The sequence below is a fragment of the Oculina patagonica genome, chromosome 10 (assembly GCF_052425735.1).
Source record: "Oculina patagonica isolate OP01 chromosome 10, crgOcupat, whole genome shotgun sequence".
NCBI lineage: Eukaryota > Metazoa > Cnidaria > Anthozoa > Scleractinia > Oculinidae > Oculina > Oculina patagonica.
The window spans coordinates 1,900,469-1,923,081 of record NC_135767.1 but is presented as its reverse complement, the minus strand read 5'-3'; the positions used below and the strand labels follow the sequence as shown (position 1 = coordinate 1,923,081).

At 38.3% G+C, this 22,613-nt stretch overlaps 2 protein-coding genes across 2 annotated transcripts; both read left to right on the top strand.

The window, feature by feature from the left end:
- Positions 1 to 851: 851 nt before the first annotated feature.
- LOC144628576 (5-aminolevulinate synthase-like) lies at positions 852 to 9,221 on the top strand. Its single transcript, XM_078486690.1, has 9 exons — positions 852 to 1,146; positions 1,336 to 1,371; positions 3,717 to 3,842; positions 4,684 to 4,830; positions 5,293 to 5,536; positions 6,222 to 6,406; positions 6,865 to 7,115; positions 7,543 to 7,905; positions 8,780 to 9,221. The coding sequence occupies exons 1-9, from the start codon at positions 993 to 995 to the stop codon at positions 9,080 to 9,082; spliced, it is 1,809 nt and encodes a 602-aa protein (XP_078342816.1). The 5' UTR covers positions 852 to 992; the 3' UTR covers positions 9,083 to 9,221.
- A 4,275-nt stretch (positions 9,222 to 13,496) lies between these two features.
- Positions 13,497 to 16,567, top strand: LOC144628577 (uncharacterized). Its single transcript, XM_078486691.1, has 2 exons — positions 13,497 to 14,013; positions 15,357 to 16,567. The coding sequence occupies exons 1-2, from the start codon at positions 13,554 to 13,556 to the stop codon at positions 16,223 to 16,225; spliced, it is 1,329 nt and encodes a 442-aa protein (XP_078342817.1). The 5' UTR covers positions 13,497 to 13,553; the 3' UTR covers positions 16,226 to 16,567.
- Positions 16,568 to 22,613: the final 6,046 nt, after the last annotated feature.

The following is a 22,613-nucleotide window of genomic DNA, read 5'->3' as shown; positions in this document are numbered from 1 at the left end:
ATCGGTTTAGTTGATCACCCAAGCATAATATAAGAGTTTGTTTGGAAATGAGAGCTGAGAATACTTAATTCAACTTAATAAGCAAACTTATCACTCAAGAAAGTCTGCGAGACAGCTATTGGTGTATCTGTAAGTCTCCAGGACTCCCCTCTACTTTGCTTCTACTGCTTTTCTCTTGTGACAATTTCAGGGGGTTTTTTTACGCGAGATTCCGTGTACTGGGAAAGGAGGAGTGCAATATCGCTACAAGGAATATTGCTCTTTGTTGTTCAAATACGACCATAGTAGTCATGATAGGCACTTAGAGCCGGCCTGAATTATTAGATCACGCGCTCTGAGCCCCCGGCTAAGACAAACAAAAGCCAATACTGAGATTCTACCTTAAAATTTACTTTATTTAAAACAGTAGCATCTATGGATTCGAGTTTGTATGAAAATCTTTGAAATGACTACTCAGTTGTAATGGCTAAAATACTAAAAGAATGCTTAAGAGGCATTTAAGTACGAAAAAACAAGTTTGGAACCTGTTCGTCAATTCAAAACAGCCTCCAATATCCCATGACCCTTGCCCCATCCCGCTAGGGGGTGGGGTAGGGGTACAAAAGCGACGATCACCAGGCGACCGCTTCTCAAGCTGTTTTAAAGAACGGAGAATGAACTTTTATCAGCAATCGATCGGAAATAATTGTTAACATCCTTTTATCTGCTGTGAGAAATATTTGAAAGAAATATTTTAAGCGTTTTCAGCTGTGATGGAAACCGCCACAGCTGAGTGATAAATTTCGCGTGACATACCATTCCCATAAATGGTCGTCGTATCCTAATTTGGTAAGTCAGTCGCTATATAACACCGGCTGTCGCAGATTGCTCTTCAGTGTGTGGGTGTGCAGTGTCATTCCGCCGATTTACTCGTTTTTGAGGTAACAATTTCAGCTTTTTGACGCTACAACAACCGCAGTTCAGTTTTCTAATCCGTTCAGGGTGTTTTTACAATGGAACTTGCAAAGAAATGTCCGTTTTTGGCGCGTGTACCGTCGTCTTTCGTGCGCAAAGCGAGGGGGCCTGTATTGGTGTCGTACGCCGAGCGATGTCCTGTGATGTCGGAGGTTATACACAAAACCGATGAAGTCCCCGAAAAGAATGAAGGTGAGAGTGAAAATCTTTCTTTTAAAGCACGTAAATATTGAGACAAAGCGGTAAAGAAGGGATGATTATGGAAAACCCGTTGGTTTTGCATGCACAACTGCCCTCGATCTTCGATCTTGAAACTTCACTCCATGTTGCATAACACCGTCTCGTTTCGAATTAAATTGTAATTTAATCTTTTTTCTTCAGGAGCAAAGACCCTTGGAGCCACAACTTCTGCTAAAGGTTCGTTGTGTTTACTTAATTTAACTTCTTAAAGCCTGAATCTTAATTAAAGTTACTTAAATGGTCGGATTAAGGAAAATATATTGCTGACCGATCGACCCAAATTTTCTAAATCACCTGATAATCGGATGAGCCATTTCTTCGACTCGTAAAAGTACAAATTGTTGTACAGTATTTTAGAAATTACTTTGTTGTTCCTTAGATACCATATTTCAACCTTTGATTTGAGCTATTTTTCGAGTAAAGAAGTTGTGTTACTTGACGTATTTACTCTCCAAGCGGAACCTTCTTTGCCCGGTTAGTTAGCTTTGCGTGTCATTTTCGAAAACCAAACCGGAATTTGTCGTTATTTTTGACGCAATTTTTATGCATTTGCATAGATTTCTTTTGTTTTGTACTTGCCTTAGGACATGGTTGATTGATAAATTTATTCACAAAAGTGCATCTTTGTCGGCTTGGTGTGTTTGAAATGCAAGCCTCACATTTAAAACAAGTGTCTTAAGTCATCCAATGTTTGGATTTGATTCGTTAAGTTTCATTTCGTTTGGATCATCTTTAATAATAGTGTACAAACGAGAAGACATGGATTACGTAAAAAAAAACAGAATCGAGGTTGACTGCTGAGTCACTGACAACTGAGCTGCAATATAGTACAATTAAAAACAAAAGAACAAAGAAACTCATTAGTAGTGTGGCTAATGTATGGACTTTTTTGACATGCAAATTAAGGTAAAGATGATATTGATTTTGTTGCCAAAACAGTGACTCAGACCATTAAAGATTTTAAGTTTTTTTAAAAAAAGAAAAATATTTTTAAAAAAAAAAAAATTAATACAAACCCCGAAAAATTATTTTTTTTTTTTTTATTAAAGTTTTGGGGCGGTAAAAAAAAAAGGCGGGTTTTTATTTTTTTTTTTGTTTTTATTTTTTTTTTTTTTAAAATTTTTTAAAATTTATTGGGGGGGCACAAAAAAAAAAAATCAAGACTTTTAAAAATAAAAAAAGTGCCGAAAAAGGGATTTTGTATTAATTTTCCACTCATTGCTCGAACTTTCAGCGGAATCCGTCTTAAAGGTTTTGTCGGTCTCTTCAGTTGCGCCTCTACTCAATTGTATACAAACCTAATATTGTAAACGAGCGGCATGCAAATAATATTCATTTAGCAGTGTTTTGTACCTCAGATGATATTACCTTTTGTCCGTTTTCCAGAGGCCATTGAGTACATAATCATGAATTAGTGTTTTATTCATACAGTGCTTCATTTGTGTGGCACATTGCCTAGTGTAAAAAACACAACACAATTCACTTTATAGCTCCTATGCCACTTCTCAACATAGCATATTCATTAGCCAATTTTTCCATGGGAGATGGTAGATTTTTTAGGGTCAAACTGATCTGCGAAATAGCTTCCAGTTAGCTGTACACTAGGCGATATTTTGTTTTGACTAGAGGCTAATACATCTTGATTTAGTGGCAAGTTTGGAATTCTGCCAAAAAGGACCCTGTTGTGTTTATAATCATATTTCTGCAGGCTTCCTGTTGATCTCTATACAAACAAATGGCGACAGTTTGTCTGGGTCAGCCTGGGTCTATAGCACACAATATAGACCTTCGAATCAGAGTATAAGGGGAAAAGAAAAAAAAGCGGCCGCCCGCCCTAGTACGAGTACAAGATTGAGTACAAGGACGGGTACCACTTTTCAAACCTAGTGCATACATATGCACTAGATTATCACACTTCACTTAAGTCTCATACCGATATCTCATTTTCAACTGGTCAGCACCAGGAAGGAGTGGGGGCTCAGGGAACATAACTTGATTGAAATTTGAAAGTCATACTCACACACAATCTTATGCTTGTACACTCGGACCTGAAGGTCCCTTATGTCAGATATTACATACCTATGTACAACTCTTGATCTTGCTGTCTATAGACTTACATGAAGTCATGTTTATTAGCTTAAATGTACGATTTTGGACAGGCAATGGAGATTTTTTTTTAAAAAAAAAATTATTTTTTTTTGGGATACAAAAAAAAAATAAAAAATCCCCCACAAAAAAAAAAAAATATTTTGTCTTACATTATCAAAAAATTTTCCAAGTGGATAGTGATAAAAATATAGTATACCCCTGGCTCCCTGAAAGTGTTTACAAATTTACAGCTGTAAGGACATTTTCCACATTTTTCATCAAGGAGTGGGAGTCCTTAGTGCACCCAGGTGCCCTTTGGGCTGAAACGTTTTCATCAACCTGATGACTTGATGAAAAGTATCTATAGCTTTATGAATTTATATTTAAAACATAGAGATAAAATTGTAAACTTTCCCTCCATGTTATACTTTCAGATGGCAAATGCCCATTTACGCACAATGCGGCTGTTGACGAGGCTCAGCTGAAGGCTGAAGGATTTGTTGCCTGTGCTTGCGATTACCAAGAAGGAGCTTGCAACAAGGAGACCACCGGGGAGTCAGGTAATTATTACTGTTATTAATAACTTAGTCTTTGTTTTGATATATAGTAATGGTGTTTGTAGCATTTAAGTTTGTATGTACAGTCATGTACCGCACTCTTTATACTTCTTGTTTCACAGACTGTTGTGATGGCATCATTTATAGGTGTTACTGTCAAATCAACTGATTCTGACATTTATATGGCATAAAAGGTTAAAACCATCAGTTTAGTTTTGAATAGTACGCCACCCTGCCCCCCACATCCCCCCCCCCAAAAAAAAATTAAGTAAACTTTAGTTAAGACAAGCATACAATATCACTTGCGATTATGATGATTTCCATCACCTACAAGATAGGGTTATTATAATTTAAGCTGAACACAGAGATGTGTGTTGTGTCCTTGCTTTGCTGTTACGTTGCAGACAACCAATCACAGAGATAACATGCACCTCTGTTCTGCATCACACAGCAGTCAAACGCAAAAAATGACGTCACGTTCTTCTTCGCCGCCTCGAACTTTTGACTCGAAAGTGGGCAAACTTTTGTGAAATTGTTAAAGAAATAGTACGGTGAAAGAACAGTTCAAGCTGGGACACTCAGTGGAGATGAATTATCAAATTTCCAACCCATAGCGGCGTATAAACCTTAACTTTCCAGGGACGGCGTTAACTTTTGGCTTTAAAGCGAAAGTTTTCGAAAAATTTAAGACTTTGTATGGAAAAGTTTGGCGGGAATTACACAAGAACTGCGCACGCGCGCTGCGTTTGACCGCTGTGTGGTTCTGCATCATTGAGGAATTTTCTGGCTTAAATCTCAGCTATTTCCCTTGTGGTGATCTTCAAGACTCTGTTTTGTATTTCAGCTGGGAAGTGCCCATTCTCTAGTGGCAAGTTGGTTGTTGATGCTTTGAAGAACATCCACCCCACCCCTGCCATGAAGGTGGGAAATGTTTTTCCCCAGCCTACTGGTGTGCGTCAGATGGTCACTATGCCTGCTCTTGGAGTCCAAGGTACTTAGTTCTCAATATTTTAATTATTATTTCATCTTTTTGCTTTTTTTTAGTGTATATCAAAAGATATGCAATAATCTGACAATGACAGTTTTGCAAGGAAAAGTGTCTTAAGACATTTATCACCCCTTGAGTATGATAATTTTTTAAATCAAAGGTGCACAGTTGATATGGAGAATAGTCACACAATAATTATCTCGGACTTATTTAAAATTAGGGAAATAATGACAGAAAGCAACAGTGCCTGGGGGCATTTCTCCAGCCATCAAACAGCAGGCAGGCAAACAACTATAAGTACACTCATTTTGAACCATTGGTTCCATGTTTTGTTTCTACTTGTAATTATTGATTTTCTGCAGTATGAGCTGTTTAATTAATAATAACTTTGGTTTTCCAGTGAGACAGGCATTAAAAAAACCTTCATGAAGTTAATGGTTCTGTTCTCTGTGTGTTTATTAACAGGCCCTGCACCCAGCATTGAGGCATTCCAGTCTCACTTTGACTACGATCGGTTCTTTTTGGAAGAGATTGAGAAGAAGAAGCAGGACAATACCTATCGTATTTTCAAGCGGGTGAACCGTCTGGCTGAGTCGTTCCCATTTGCCAAGGATTACAGCAATTCCCTTGATGGCAAGGACGTGACAGTGTGGTGCAGTAATGACTACCTCGGGATGAGCCGACACCCAGAGGTTTTGAAAACTGCAAGGTAAGATTGTTGTTTGTTAGTTATTGGACATAAACTGACCAGAAGCAACCTCTCGTAAAGGTCTTTGGTAATGCCAATTTGTTCATACAGGAAGCTCTTGAAAATTGCCATCCTTACAATAATTTAGACTCGGAGATGTGATATGTGGTAGCCTAACAATTAGTGTGCTAGACTTAAGATGGAGTGAGTCAGGTTTGAGCCCAGCCTGGGGTCGCTGCATTGTATTGTCAGGCATGACACTACTCTTGTAGTGCTTCACTCCACCCAGATGTATAAATAGGTATCAGCAAATTTACATGTTATGTATCCCTGGAATAGTAAACTGGGATAAGCTTAAGCCTGATGGGCCACTAGGCTTGAATGCAGACTTAACAGTTCTACAAAATTTAAGGCTGTTCTGTGTCAACATGTTTACACGGGTATTCTGCTTGATCACACTTAGTTGATCAGAGGAACAAAACATTTTTAACTTGGTAGAGGCCACAAAAAATTAAATAATTTTGGGAAGCCACCTCATACAAAGGAACACTGAATAGTGGCTCCAAATGACCGCAAGTGATGCAATGTAATCTCCAGTACTGTAGAGTACACCTCCCATTAAGGGACACTTACATGCAGATGTGATACTTCAAATGTCAGGTAAAACTTTTAGAATACGACAACCTTTTTGTACATATATCTATAGAGAAACTATTGAGAAGCATGGAGTTGGCGCTGGTGGCACCCGGAACATCTCTGGAACAAGCAGCTATCATGATGAATTGGAGAGGAAGCTGGCAGAGATACACAAGAAGGAGGCAGCTCTGCTTTTTACATCCTGCTACGTAGCCAATGACACCACTCTGTTTACCCTGGCACGTCAGTTGCCTGGTAAGAAAATGGTTGAAATTTCCACTTCTAGAAATTTTACTCGTGTACCCCCAAAACAACAAAAATACCTAGTTTAAATCTTGCTAAGCTAATGATTTTGACAAGAAACTTCTGTCATAATTTCCATAATGCTCAAAAGTGGGTGGATAGAAGGAAGGAAATATTTAACTAAGAGATAATAAAAATAGTTATTGTTAAATAAAGGTAAATGTTTCAACATTAAATCCAGCGTGTGGCAGTTAGTGTGGAAAATTTATCTTTTAAGCTTGGAAATGAAAGGACTAAAGCACTCCGGACAGTTTGTATTTGGGAAATTGGAATAAGGTAATTCATCTAGTTACTCCACAAAAATTCATAAGAAACATTTTTTCCTCTTAGATGGTATGCATTACTGTTTTGCTGTGATGCGGTGTCTTTTTGGTAAAATGTTAATTGCGTTTACAATAATTCATTTGCAGGCTGCCTGATCTTCTCTGATGCTGGTAACCATGCTTCCATGATCCAGGGCATAAGGAACAGTGGAGCTAAGAAATTCATTTTCCGCCACAACGATGTGGAGCACCTTGAACAGCTTTTGGAGCAAGCAGACCCTGACGTGCCAAAGATCGTGGCTTTTGAGACTGTACATTCCATGACTGGTGACGTGTGTCCTCTGGAGGAAATGTGTGATGTGGCGCACAAGTATGGAGCTTTGACCTTTGTTGATGAGGTAAGCAGTCAGGAAATGGTCAAGGAAAAATAAAATTCTTCAAAGTCAGGGAAAATTGAAATTCCTTATTTAAGAAAAGTCAGGGGCAATTGAGGGCTGGAAGGAACATTTCAGGTCAATGTGACCTCAGCGATGTTTCGTTTTGTTGGAAGCAGAGGCTGGAGGTCGCTACTATATCTGACGTTTTGTATTTGTTTGGTCGGGGAAAATTTATTTTTATCAGGATAACAAAAAAACCCACACAACCTAACCACCTACTAAAAGTCGGTAAAAAGTCAGGTAATTTTTATGTAAAACTGCATGTCTTATGGCAACCATGACTGTGTTACATGTATGAAACTGTTGGGACTAAAATGCTAATTAAGAATTACTAACAGTAATTGGGCTCATTCAACTTTCACTAAGAAGGTAATCTGCATATTGACAGGTTCATGCAGTGGGCATGTATGGTGATAATGGTGCAGGTATTGGGGATCGTGATAACATCATGCACAAGATGGACATCATCACTGGAACCCTCGGCAAGGCATTTGGAGCAATTGGCGGGTACATTGCCGCATCTGCTGCCCTTTGTGACAACGTCCGCAGCTATGGGTCAGGTTTTATCTTCACCACTTCCTTGCCCCCTGTCACTGTCAACTCTGCCATTACATCCATTGGTATTCTAGCTAGTGATGAAGGGCGCAGCCTACGTGAAAAACATCAGAGTGTTGTGCGTACCCTGAGGAACAAGCTTGTGAGTGCTGGCCTGCCTGTGGTGTACGCACCAAGCCAAATCATCCCAGTGCATGTAAGTTTTTTGTCTTTTATTTATTTTTTTAGCCTCTGAATGAAACAGATACATGACTGTACAAAAGGACACAACTTTGACCTGAAATGTCAGTGCTATTTTTCTTTTCTTACAAAACTATTTGTAATACCTTGGTGCAAATGGCTTATTAGTGTTTGCCACCTTAAATGCATGACAACTTCATCTCGATTTGAGTGTGTACCGCAAATTTTGCGGTCGTTAAGAATTCACATATTCAGTCTATTGTTCTAGCTCATTACATATTCATGCCGTGTAGTTTGCCGAGAATGCGGCATATTTCCGAAGAGCCTAAAGAGCGCAAACCCTTTGATGTAGGTGAGACTTTTAACCTCTGGGACTAACTTGCCGCTTGATTGATTCTGAAATGTCACTGTTTAGCGTGCCGCACGCCGCGACAAGAAGCGAACAACTTTTGCGGAGAGTTCAAAATGTGGCGTGGCGCGGGACCACTAAAAAAAATACATATATTGAGAAGTATTTAAAACAATGTTGGCTTAGCAGACACTGTAAAAATCCCGTTGTTGTCATTGCCAAAATGCACTGAACCTCGCAAAATAAGTTTAAGGGACCGTAATGCATTTTCTTTTGCATTGTCTTTGAAAAAATAAACTTATGACAACAAATCAAAGAAAATCTGATTAAAACATTTAACTTGGTAAGGGTGATGGTTAACATTAAAGCTGATAAAAGATGTAAGAAATTTTACGAACATTTCAGCCAAATTTTCTTTCAAGAGGTGCCAAATGATCTAGACCGTTAAATGATTTTGATCTACATGTAACTGCAAATTCTCCGAAGAGAATTGAGCAAAATTTATGGAGAAAAGTAAAGAGAATTTGCTGCTGATTTACAGGTTGGTGATGCTGCAAAGTGCACAGCCATTTCCAATGATATGCTGACCGAGTATGGAATGTACGTGCAGTCCATCAACTATCCCACAGTGGAACGCGGCAAGGAAAGGCTGCGCATCGCACCAACTCCTGAGCACACTGAGGAGATGATGGACAAGTTCGTCGATGCTTTGTGCAAGGCTTGGCAGGATAACGACATGGGTTTCCTTACCCCGGTCTGCACCACTCAATGCGACTGTCAGGAGCGCTGCATCACCTACGGGGAACTGGATTGCAACAAGTACGCTTCCCAGGTCAGCGCCTAGAGCGCTGGCCAGCACCACACTCCGAATCGACTTCTCCAGTGGGCTTGTGAAGCTCTTCAAATCCTGCACTATGGGACAAATATTAATTTTCAAATTGTAATTTCTGGAGAAAGTGAAATAATCAAATTGTACTCATGTAGATGTGTCTGTGTGTTGGTTGTTTAGTGTTGCTCTCCACCCATTCACATAGTCAACATTTCTTTCACATCAATACTTTAGTAGATGCCCATAACTTTCCACTAATTTCCACCAAAGCTAACCAAACCTGTGCAAAGGAGCACTGTATTCTAATTTTCTACACTGTTCTGAAATTTCCATGGTACTTTGTTTTCTTTCTTTGTTTATCCCTGTTTGTTTCAGTAATGAAACAAACCTTTGGAGTATCTTTTTACTAATGTACTAATTTTGGGATGCTGCCCTTATGCCATTGAAAACTCGCGAAAACAATCTTGAGTTTTTTTTTTTTTTTTTTTTTTTTCATTGTGGGTGACTGCCTTTATGCCATATGGACCATACCTTTGGTCTTGCCTTGATGCAAGGTCTCAACACTGAGGTCTGTTATTGCGGGATTGTCATGGACCACCTAATGCCAAGTGGGTCATTGAAAACTGACTCGGAACTTGAACAATTGTGACTGCCCTTATGACATGCAGTTTTACTGTATTACAGCAATGACTGACCCTGACTGTATGAACACTTACAGACCACAAAGTTCAACAACCTGGTTTGGACAAAAATTGTCCAGTAAAGGAGATGTCTGCCCTTATGCCATGGAGCTGTTTGCCCCAATGCTCAACAATGTTTGAATTTTTTTTTCTTAGTAGGGCCCAAAAGGAAAAATGGAAAACGCACTGTTCCTTGTCCCTCACCGGCCAAGTGAAGGGGCAAGGGTATTGTCGTATACCTTAACCAACACTTAATTTTTGTCTGATGTGTAAGAAAAACTGCCCAGTATTTCAACTGCTCAAGTTGCAGATCTGGGGGTGACTGCCTTTATGCCATTATTATGCCAAAAAAGACTTCCATCAAGGCTTGTTTGAGCCTACAGATAATTTTAACACCGTTTACCATTGTAGAAAGTAGTTTGTTGACAATTAAGTAACCACCATTTTCATAAGTCATTTGTGATTGAAGCAATGCTATCAAAACTGCAGTACAGTCTTCAGGGTACCCTAGTATTAAAGGCTATATATCGTTTCGCAGGTAGAGGGTTAAACTGGGGACAAGGAATTCTAAGGACTAAGTGCGAACGACTGTAGGTTTGGGTGTACCCTGTAGAAATGGTCGGGGGAATAAGTACCAGAAACTGACTAGAACCACAACTGGTTGCTAAGTAACAACATAACGTAGCCTTGACTAAAGGCAACAAGCTGACACGACAAACTTCGGAACTGCTCGTAGTATTTCTGATAAGTAATTGGAAATTCTTTGCTGTATCTACGAAAACTTGCCGAAAACGACGGTAATATTCCCTCGACTGACTAACTTTAACATAAACATGTAGAGTTACTTTGAGACACAATTAGTAGAGCAATAACACAACACTAGTTAAATTCGAAGTTGATTCTTTTTCAACACTTTTTTAGTTGATTACAGAAGTACAGCTACCTAGTGGAATTACAAAAGAGAGTTTAATCGATTCGCGGGGAGAAAGTTTATAAAGGGGGATGTGTTTTATAGGAGCTACGAGCGAACGATGAAAGTTTTTAAAGTTTCATTTATGTAGCTGTACTTGACATTCCTAAATATAAATCAACCTGCGAAGTGCTACGCAAGTCTAGGGAGACACTGATTCGGAGAAGCTACTTTTATTTACTGGATTTGTCTTTAGAATAGGTAAATGTCAACTGCTAATTTGGACTTGATTACAATATGGTGTTGGGTTTGGTAGAGTGAATTAGAATATGTTGTAACTCTTTTTTGTGCCTTGAGTCCAGACTCAAGGCTTGCTTTACGATCACTATTTTGAGTGTGAATTTATTCAATCTTTTAGTGTGACCATTCAAATGCATGCTTTTGAGCAGTACTTTTCAGTAGTACTGTTCAATTTTCCCTCATGGAAAGTTTATAAAATCTGTCGCATTTTATACTGGTCATTAACGTATTACTCGAACCACTGTAAGTTATTCATGGGGTTTAAAATAAAATATTGCAGTCATTGCAATAAGTGAACATCTTGTTACGTTCAACAGGGTTCAGTTGGGTCCTGGAAAACCTGCAAAGTCCTGGAATTTTATTGGTGCACTTTCCAGGACTGGAAAGTCCAGGAAAGAGACTACCGGTCCTGGAAAGTTCTGGAAATCTGTTAAACTCAAGTAAAAAATGAATTCTCTGAACTAAAATAAGAAATGTACAGACAGTAGGAGAAATAATATTCAGGTATCTTGGGAGTGGAAGGGTTCATTTGAATTTTGGGAGTCCTGAAAATTGTTTGTGAAAAAGGGTACGAACCCTGGTTCAAATTTTTCAGGCCGATTACCGCCAAGCTACGCTGGCTACCCAAAATAGGTACCTTTTTTTCCGGCTGGAGGTATATAAGAGGGTAGCGTTCTCCAGAGTTGAATTCCAAATATAGGAAAGGGTTGAGAAAAGTGTCCTCGAAAAGGGCCCTTCAAATTAACTTGGAACAAACGCACCTAACGACTGACTCATCTTAAGGCGGGGTTTTACCTGACGGCCGCTTTTTCCAATGCTTAATATTGAGTTAAACGGAAATATCTTGTTCGCGTGTCAAAGAATCCGAAAATGCTTCACTACCCTGGGTGCCATAGGGCTTTTTTCTCTTTTGTATTAAAGACACTTTGGCAAACAGGGTAAAGCTTCACCCATCCCATATGTCTATGTTATGTAAAATTTTTGGGATTTTTAGGAGGAGATAATTTTTGTCAAGGGATTAGTAACATTTAGAGAAAAAAAAAATATTGGAGATTTATTGGCTCTTTTTTAAAAAAATTAGAATTTGAAGTGAAAAATTGATAGAGGACACAGACAGTCCCCTGATAACCTGGAGTGCTCTTGCGTGGGGGTCAACTGTCTGGTGGTCCCGGGCTGGTGGTGTTTCAAAATTTTCTTTCTTTAATTCCTTCTTAAAACCTCTTAAAACTTCATTCAAATTCAGGTTAAACTCACTTAATACCTAATGGGTCACTCAAAAATTACAAACGAAGGTTTATAAAAGGGCTACCTTGATGTGAATGGGGCCGGGGGGAGGCCTCCCCATTCCCCACCCCCTCCCCTATCCCGTCCAGGGTGGAAGGGGAGGGCTAATTAGAGCATTCTTGCTTGTGAAAGAACCCTTCATCATTGTGGGACATAAATGGTGTAGTATAAGTTCTTTCTTTAGTAGACTTTCAAAAAGTTCGCTTCTCGTTTCCGGTTTGGTGTTGAAGCTCTCGCGCTCGCTTTCGCGCTCCGCGCCGTGTGTGTGGCTCGACTTGTAAGCAAGTCTATTTCTTTAGCTGCGACTACTGCTTTCAAAGTGGCAAACCAAACCGACTGTTCTTCGTCACTTGACCTCTCTTGACCGTCTCCCTCCTAACTAAGGTCAGAAATTCCTGTTAAAAAAAGGTGTGTTAAAACTGAAGGATAAGGCACACTTGGCCTTAGGAGTTAGAAGGGGTTGGGAAACTTGATCGCTCAGGCACATTGCTTTTCCGAAAATATGTTGAGTCTAAAACCTACAATTTTATGTACTGTATTTTTAAGGCAAAAATCAAGAAAAAAAATTCCCTTTTAAGAGCAACGCTCGTGTGATCGTGTTTTATCAACAGCGAATAGAAAACAATGGCAGGACCAATCAGATTCGCGGATTTCCAACAGGCACCGGCTGAGTGTCACTGTGTTTTTGCTTCTACCTTAAGGTTACTATTGTTAGCGGCTACTAATTTTAGCTATTTTTTCCGCGCAAAATTTAGCGACTATTTAATTTAGTGATTTTATGAAAATTTTAAAGAATCAGTGGTATCGTGTAAACCAGTTCAGTTTGAATTCATAGCTAAGACGGAAATCGATGTTCAGTAAAAGAATAAACTCACTTGAAATTGAACTAACATTTGCGTAGCCAGAAAGAACCGGTATCCATTTTTTAAAGACCTTTTCAACTCTTCTTTGTTTAATGGTGTTTAATTTTGTTTTCTTTTGTGGTGGGAGGGGGGATGCTTAAATCTACGAGTATTAAATTTGACCCAGGCAAATTTTAGCGAGTGCTAAATTTAGCGATTTTCGCCCAACTCACTAAAATCGCTAAAATGACTAAAATTAGTAGCCGCTAACAAAGGTATGTTTTATATTATTATATTTATATTTTGTCATTATATTACATTTTAATTTTATATTATTATGCGTGAATTATGAAGTATAATTACGCCCTCGAGCCAATAACGTGACGTGGCTCCTTTAACTTATACTCGGTTAACGACAATTGCAGTATCAACTGATCAAAACTAAAAAGAACGTTTCTTAATTGAAGATCATGGAAAAATCAGTAGAGGATACCACAAATTCTAGAGAGAGTCCTCGAAACATCGCCTGCTTCTTCGTGTTTGGGATATTATCGCTAATCTACGACGAAATTTCCCTTGCAGCCGCCGAAGACGTGTTAGCGGGCAGTATTATACCTACTACAATTGTGATCATTGCTATTGCTGTACCGGTTCTCGGTGTGAAAGCAAGTGCACCGTGGTTTCTTCAGAAATGTTCCTACTTATACAAGTCGCTTATTGTAGTATTCTTGCTTGTAACTGGATTAATTGTGATTGTATCGGTTCAGAATGTTCACTGGAGGTTGTTCGGCATCAGTGTTATTGAATCGGGCGTTAGTTTTAGTGAAATAACATTTCTAGCTATGACGGCTTGTTACCATGAAGTTACTGTGAGCGCCTTTGTGGCGGGAATTGGCGTTTCTTCGCTGCTTGGGCCCTTATATTACACAGGTGAGTCAGGAAACTCGATTTATTTTGTTTTTATTTGATGCAGGGGAGTAAAATTATTTTGCAAGTCTAATTAGTTCAGCCCAAAAACACAATGAGGAAAAGATCATTTTAACCTTGATTTCAGACCTTAGGTCGCACCTTAGGCAGTTAGAATGTGTCAAGTAGTCGAAACCGTTTTTCCTGGCCTCTTTTCCCGGCGTCCCAGACATAGTAAGGACCCTAGTTGCGATCAATTCGTTCATTGCTGTTCTCACATTCCAGTTGATCACCAAAAGTGTTCTTGACTACCCCCCCAAAAAAACAGCTTCCAAACCGTGACACTCCAGTCAGACAGTTATGTTGTTTCCTTCTTGTACAATCCAAGTCAAGTCAACTTTATTTCAAACTGTGCATTTTCACACGAACGATTACCGTTGAAAGTTTACATTAAGACGTAACTTAGCTTTTGATATAAATAGGTATGATTAATATGCGTGTCATTTTTTAATTTATTCCCAAGGAAATTTGAATTTAAATTGATATTAAAAATAACTAACCCAATTTAATTGAAAACCCTTCAGACTCCAAAATCCTTATTCAACAAAAACCGTAATTGTATGAAAAGAAAAGAAAAATGGACAATTTTGTGTATATGACTAATCTAGATTTAAGAAAATTCGCCACGGTTCACATCAAGATTAGTCATACCTGCATATATAATTATGGACACCCATCTTTCAAGCTCAAGCGTAAAACTGCAGGTTGTTAATGCTAGTCTATCTAACTACTAGCCACAAAGCCTATCGTCAAAGTTTCATGCCGTTATCGATACCCAAGTTCTAAAAGTATAGCAAATATTTATTTATCAATTTAACATTTTAACAACTGCAATGCTTCAGTAGATAACGCACTTGCTATGGTGAAAGCAGTACTTCCATCACAATTAAATTGCAAATTGATTTGCAAAAAAAGGAAGTCCCGTGTCAGCTATCAAAGTCGACGAAAACCGAAAGCAAACAGTCTTATTATTTTAGCATAACCCAGTGACTAATCTTTAACTTGCATAGCATAAAAATAAAACAGACTTATTGATGGTTTTGTTTCAATATTTTGTGGCCGTCGCTAATGCATGACAAACCTCGCGGGCGGCGTAGGCCTTCTAACGATCGATAGCAGGGACAAATGTATGTGTTTTAATACCTTTCGGCCATCACCAATGCATGAAAAATCTACCTCGCGGGCGATCAGGGCCTCTTGTTGCGTGTTTGCTAATAGTCAGTAGGTTCTATAGCCTGGTCTTGGACCTAGCTAGTCTGGGAAAACTTTACTGAGCCATGGACGATTTATGTCTTGTTGTTTTACAGGCCTTACAACCTGGGCGTGTTTACCTCCAAGAACAGCAATGTCGACGACCATCCCATGGCCCTTCCTTGTTCTATTAATGTACGCCTTCTTGGAAAAGAAAAACATCGATGCAAAAGAGACGGACGGCGGAGGTGCAAAGTATGAAAAATTACCTTCCAGTGAAAACGACTCTGGTGAACCAGGCCCAACGTTTAAAAATGGCTTAACATGGAAAGAAAAATTCTCAGTCGCAAAGCAAATTTTACCGTACATCACCTTCTTGTTTCTCACATACTTTGCAGAATATCTCTCAAACCAAGCTATTATCACTACCTTGGCGTTTTCCAACGCCTCGTTTAGCCCTAGGGACCATTATCAATACTACATCATATGCTACCAGCTAGGAAAGTTCCTCGGGAGGTCCCATATTTTCCTCCTCTCTTGCACCTGCTCAAAAGTGATCCCTTACGTGCGTGTCAAGAAAACTTGGATTTTGGCCCTGATAGAAATTTGCCATCTTGTATTCTTCCTATTTGCCTCGTGGTTTCGCTTTGTTCCTCATGTCAGTGTCATACTACTTCTCTGTATAACAGAAGGGTTCATAGCAGGTTCAATGTACGTTAACTCTGCATATACTGTTTCTGAAATAATTTCTGAGCCAAAGGAAAGAGAATTTGCTTTAGGACTGCTAACCATTGGAAATGGATTGGGAAAATTAACGGCTGGATTCCTGGGACTTCATGTTGAACCACAACTGAAGAAGCACTGTGTTTATGATCTGGAGTTACGTGATCAATGTATCACAAGATATCCACAACAATCAGGCTGGACTTCAAATAAACATTGTGGTACAAGTCATGATTACAATACGAACTCAACACGATTGTAAACGTTTGTTCAGTAGAAGTAATTCAAAGCCAAAAGCTGAGAAATAAGTTTAGAGGAGTTTGTAAATATGTGTCAATTAGAAGCGGTTCTCCATGTTCTTCGTCCGCGCCTGCCTCTGATGTTTCAAGGCCACTTGTTAATAGTTACCGGGGTAGCATTATGTTTATTTCAGTAGTACCCAATCAGTTCAGTTTTGCAAATTAAGTAAGTCATTCATCTATCCCGGTGGCTTAAAAATTTACATTCTACGTGACATACGGTGGTTTCAATCGACTTATATCAATTCCAGATTACCGTTTTACCATATTTATTCCCCCGGGAAACTTATGTCTTCTCAAGGTTTTTTCACAAGGGTGGGGGCGAGAGCAGGGGGACTTATTTACAACTTTATTCCAGTTAGAGTACACATAGAAGAAAAGGCTGTACTTTTCAATGTTTCTCGAAAAAGTAACAATAAAAAACAAATATGATAGATGAATTATCTTGTTTTCTTGTCTGTCTTGTTCACAAATAATCATTACCTATTATCTAGAGAAAGAGAACGCTTACTTCAAATACTGTATTGACCTTCCAGAGGCGGCTTGTTAGAGAGCAGGGCTTGAAGGAGGGGGCCTTCAGAGCTTTTACGGTATGTGTTGTTTGTAGGTTTCGGATACTTAAATGACGACCGACCTTACCAAAAAGCATACATACAGAGCTCGTACCTTATTCCATCCAGTGGCCCACGTAAACTCAGGTGTTTACCCTCTTTAAAACATTGAATAAAGTGTATATACCATTTTGTTAGAAACCCTACATTAGTTTGTCTTCCGCGATCTTTCTTCTTGGTAGTGTGACAGCTCTAGTAAGCTTGCTACTCTACTGGTCCTCTAGTGTAGCAGTCGCTAAGGCATTGTTCCTGTTGTGTGTTCTAGTGTTCTCTGAAATTGTAGCGAGCCATTCATGCGAGATCTGCTGGAGCTACTACCTGACATCTCCATTTTTGTTATTCGCCATAAGGCCTTTTTCTGTAGCAAAGGTATTAAAACTTCGTTCGATACAACTCTCGTCCTGCGCGCACACAAATACATCTGTACTCGCTCAGGGTGTACGTGTTCACGGCGGCGTGGCCTAGTGGTAGGGACTTGTAATCCGGAGGACCGCGTTCAAATCCACCTCCCTGATTCTAGATGGATTTGTCTTCGGTCGTCCCAAATTCAACTCCTCCACGCTTTGTAGATAGCCAACTGGTTAGCCTCCTGCCAGTTGGGGTTTCTAACAAGTTTACATTCGATTTGCAATATTTGTTTATTTATTTACAGTGTCCACAATTGGCGCAACGGTGCTTAATACATTGAAACTTAAATAAAGTTATTTGTTTATTTATTTATTTGGTTATTTATTTATTTATTTATTTATTCATTTATCTAGGGGCAACCGCACAAACAAGATAGTGACAATCATTTTTGTGATTTTCGTGGTCGGTTATAACATTAAAACTTTATTTCACTGTTATCAACTCTCCGAGATCATCCGCTTACATGTAGTTAAAAAACACCATGAACGCCACATCCATGAAAGAGGAAGACTAGAGCAGTACTACTTCTTCGGGGAGTTTCAAGCACATAAGATCCTCGCCCTGAGTGACACATTAATTGCAGAGAATAGGCTACCCTAATACCAAACTCTGTAGTAGCTTGATCATGGAGACAATACGGAGCGGGATATCCTCTCATGTCAATGAGAGGATATCTCACCATGACATCTCACCATGTCAATGAGACGTGTGCCCGTGTAAATGTCATATTTTGAAAGAAACATCTTCAAACTGATAATGGAAACAGAGTGTTCGAAACAAGTCTTTGAAATTTAAAAGTATGTTTATTTTTTCAAATGTTTAATTTCGCCCATACTTTTAGAAAATCTCGCTAATATTTTGAAAGGTACGATTTTCTTTAACTTTCTAAACATGCACGAGAGTGGCCATACACCACTTATATATCAAACAACGTAGCTCCTAGCTTCCTAGTCAACAAAGGAATTGTATTGTGTAGAATTTTTGCTGGACGCACACAGTTGGCTTTTTGCCCAGCAAACTGATTAAGATAAAGATATACGAACGAGAATTTCGCTCGCATAGCGACCCCTTACTCCCTCAAACGAAACAACTCAATGTAAACAATAAATGTAAGTTAAACTTTTGATGCATTTAACCAACAATTTAAGCAATGAGATGTGCCGGCACACACTCAAGATTAATAAACTGAACTCTTGCCAATTAAAATAAAAGTTAGCAAGTTTTAAGAAAATATATAAGCAAGACGTTTGCTCGCACACGCTCAAGATAATTTAAAAGTTTTTTTTTTCGCTCAAAAGAACAAGCGAGACTTTTACTCGTAAGGAAAAAAAAAGGAAAAAGAAAAAAATGGTTCCGTCCAGATTTGAACAAACGACCGGGACATACAGCATAACTACTCTGGAACTACTCTCTCCCAACTGAGCTATTGTAACTTTGTACGGTACAGATAATTTTTTTTGATTATTTATATATTATATTTGGACACGCTTTACAAAATCGTTAATTGTTCAGCTACGAGTAAACAAATTGCTTTAAACGAATTCCTCTATTTTAGCCAGTCATACAGAGATAATGTCCACCAAATTTCGTTAATATTGAAGGGGAGCGAATGATTTATATATATGCAAAAAAATAGTTTCACCTGGGGCATAACAGCTTGATTTCTCGGTGGTGTTTTTTCTACACTACAAGCGTCAGTCCAATTCTATTTGACATCAGCGGTTTAAGTCTCACTGAAATAGCCGGCGTTCGATCTCAACATACTGAAATATCAAAATTTACTGTTGCGTTTGTTCAACCTTTAAATTTTAAATAAAACGGCACACTGACTTAAAAAAAACTGAGAACAAAGAATAACAATAGCTTCCGTTTGAATTTGAACCAACGACCGAGGCATACACAACTTCTGTAGAAGTGTTCTCTACCAACTGAGCTATCGTAACTTTGTATGGTACAGAGTATTTTTTTTGTATATTTTAATATTATATTTGGACGCGATTTAAAAAAAAAACATGTTTAATTACTTGGTTATGAGTAAGCAAAACCCTAAAAAATCGCTTTGTTTTAGCTTGTCGTACAGAGATAATTTCCACCAAATTTTTGCTCTGCATGTCGCAATAATATTCAAGCGTAGCGAAATGGAGTTGGATTGGGCATGTATTGAGGAAGGACTCCGGCGATGTGGCTAAAGAAGGTTTATTCTGGACACCAGAGGAAAAGCGAGCACGGGGAAGGCCTAGAACAACTTGGCGAAGGTCGGCCGAGAAAGAACTTAAGTCCCTGCACCTGACCTGGAATGGGATCCGGAAGGCGGCACAAGACCGCTCCCGCTGGAGAGAGACTGTAGAGGCCTTATGCGTCCAATGGCGCGAAAAGGATCGATGATGTAGCGAATGATTTAAATATATGCAGTAACAGAGCAATGTATGGGCACGTTGCACAGAATTGCTAATTTCTTGACTCTTGAAAGATCCACACCAAAAACAAAAATGTAGGGTTATTAAGAGTCGTACAGAGACACTTCATGCCAAATTTTAGACTGAAAGGTGTAATATTCGAGCCGTAGAATTATTTAATCACAGAGACGATTTGCATAATTACAGAGCAATGTATAGGTACATCACAGAATCGCAAATTTCTCAACTCTTGAAAGATTTTTTTCAAAAACAAAAACGTAGGGTTATTAAGAGTCAAACAGAGATACTTCATGCCAAATTTTGGACTGGAAGGTGTAATATTCAAGCCGTAGAATTATTTAATGGTACTTATTTCATTATAAATTACAGAGCAATGTATGGGCATGTTAAACAGAATTGCAAATTTCTCAGCTCTCGAAAGATTTTCATCAAAAACAAAAATGTAGGGTTATAAAGAGTCATACAGAGATACTTCATGCCAAATTTTAGGCTGAAAGGTGTAATATTCGAGCCGTAGAATCATTTAATCGTACTTAATTATTTAATTTTACAGAGCAATGTATGGGCACGTTTAACAGAATTGCTAATTTCTCGGCTCTCGAAACATTTTCATCAAAAACAAAAATGTAGCGGTGTAAAGAGTCATACAGAGATACTTCATACAAAATTTTAGACTGAAAGATGTAATATTCGAGCCGTAGAATTATTTAATCGTACTTAATTATTTAATTTTATTTATTTGATATCTTGTTTGTTATACCGTTTTTGTGATTTTCGTCGTCGGCTATAACATTTAACATTATTTCACTGTTATTGACTCTCCGAGATCATCCGTTTACATGTAGGTAGAAAATACCATGAACGCCACATCCATGAAAGAGGAAAAGTACAGCGGTACTACTTATTCGGGGAGTGTCACGGAAACAATACGGAGCGGGATATCCTCTTTGAGACGTGTGCAGGTGTAAATGTCAAATTTTGAATGAAACATCTTCAAATTGATAATGGATACGGAGTGTCCGAAACATGTCTTTGAAATTAAGAAGTGTGTTTATTTTTTCAAATGTTTAATTTCGCCCATACTTTTAAGAAATTTCGCTAATATTTTTTTAAAAGGTGCGATAGTCTTTAACTTTCTAAACATGCACGATAGTGGCCCTGCACCACTTATATATCAAACAACAACGTAGCTCCTAGCTTCCTAGTCAGCAAAGGAATCAAATTGTGTACAATTTTTGCTGGACGCACACACTTGGGACTTTTGTCCAGCAAAATTAAGATAAAGATATACGAAAGAAAATTTCGCCCACATAGCTTGATTTCTCGGTGGTGTTTTTTTCTACACTACAAGCGTTCCAATTCTATTGACATCAGCGGTTGAAGTCTCACTGAAATAGCCGGCGTTCGATCTCAACATACTGAAATATAAAAATTTACTGTTGCGTTTGTTCAGCCTTTAAACTTTTAAATAAAACGGCATACTGACTTTTTTTAAAAAAAAAGAGAAAAAAAAGAATAATAATGGCTTCCATTTGGATTTGAACAAACGACCAAGGCATACACAACTTCTGTAGCCGTGTTCTCTACCAACTGAGCTATCGTAACTTTGTATGGTACTGAACATTTTGTTTTGCATATTTTAACTGATATTATATTTGGACGCGCTTTAAAAAAAACTTGTTTTTAAACAAGTTTAACCGAGTAATTGAAATTACTCGGTTATGAGTAAGCAAAGCACTAAAAAATCGCTTTGTTTTAGTTTGTCGTACAGAGATAATTTCCACCAAATTTCTGCACTGCATGTCGCAATAATATTCAAGCGTAGCGAATGATTTAAATTTATGCAATTACAGAGCAATGTATGGGCACGTTGCACAGAATTGCTAATTTCTCGACTCTTGAAAGATCCACACCAAAAACAAAAATGTAGGGTTATTAAGAGCCATACAAAGATACTTCATGCCAAATTTTAGACTGAAAGGTGTAATATTCGAGCGAGAATTATTTAATCACAGAGATGATTTACATAATTACAGAGCAATGTATAGGTACATCACAGAATCGCAAATTTCTCAACTCTTGAGAGATTTTTATCAAAAACAAAAACGTAGGGTTATTAAGAGTCAGACAGAGATGCTTCATGCCAAATGTTAGACTGAAAGGTGTAATATTCAAGCCGTAGAATTATATAATGGTACTTATTTCATTATTAATTACAGAGCAATGTATGGGCACGTTGCACAGAATTGCAAATTTCTCGGCACTTGAAAGATTTTCATCAAAAACAAAAACGTAGAGTTATAAAGAGTCATACAGAGATACTTCATGCCAAATTTTAGGCTGAAAGGTGTAATATTCGAGCCGTAGAATTATTTAATCGTACTTAATTATTTAATTTTACAGAGCAATGTATGGGCACGTTGAACAGAATTGCTAATTTCTCTGCTCTCGAAACATTTTCATCAAAAACAAAAATGTAGGGTTATAAAGAGTCATACAGAGATACTTCATGCCAAATTTTAGCCTGAAAGGTGTAATATTCGAGCCGTAGAATTATTTAATCATACTTAATTATTTAATTTTATTTATTTTATATCTTGTTTGTGTAATTATTTAGGGAAACATCAAGGACTTAGCTTTGGGTAACATCGAAGTTATTCCATGTTCGCGTCAAGCCGCGATCTCTTCGTTTTGAGTTTTATTGTTACGATGGTGAATCGAGCTCTTTTCTTTATCTTTTGATTAGTGGTGCGCATTCACTTTGTTTTGTTTTGTTTGTTAATTTAGTGATGCACACATCTTTTTGTTTTCTATTAATTGTTGCGCACGTTAGCGATGTGCGCTCTCTTTTGATTGCCACGTTGCTGATTCGTAGCTGTAGTTGACCTGCGTTAGTGAAGTTACGTTAGTGCAGC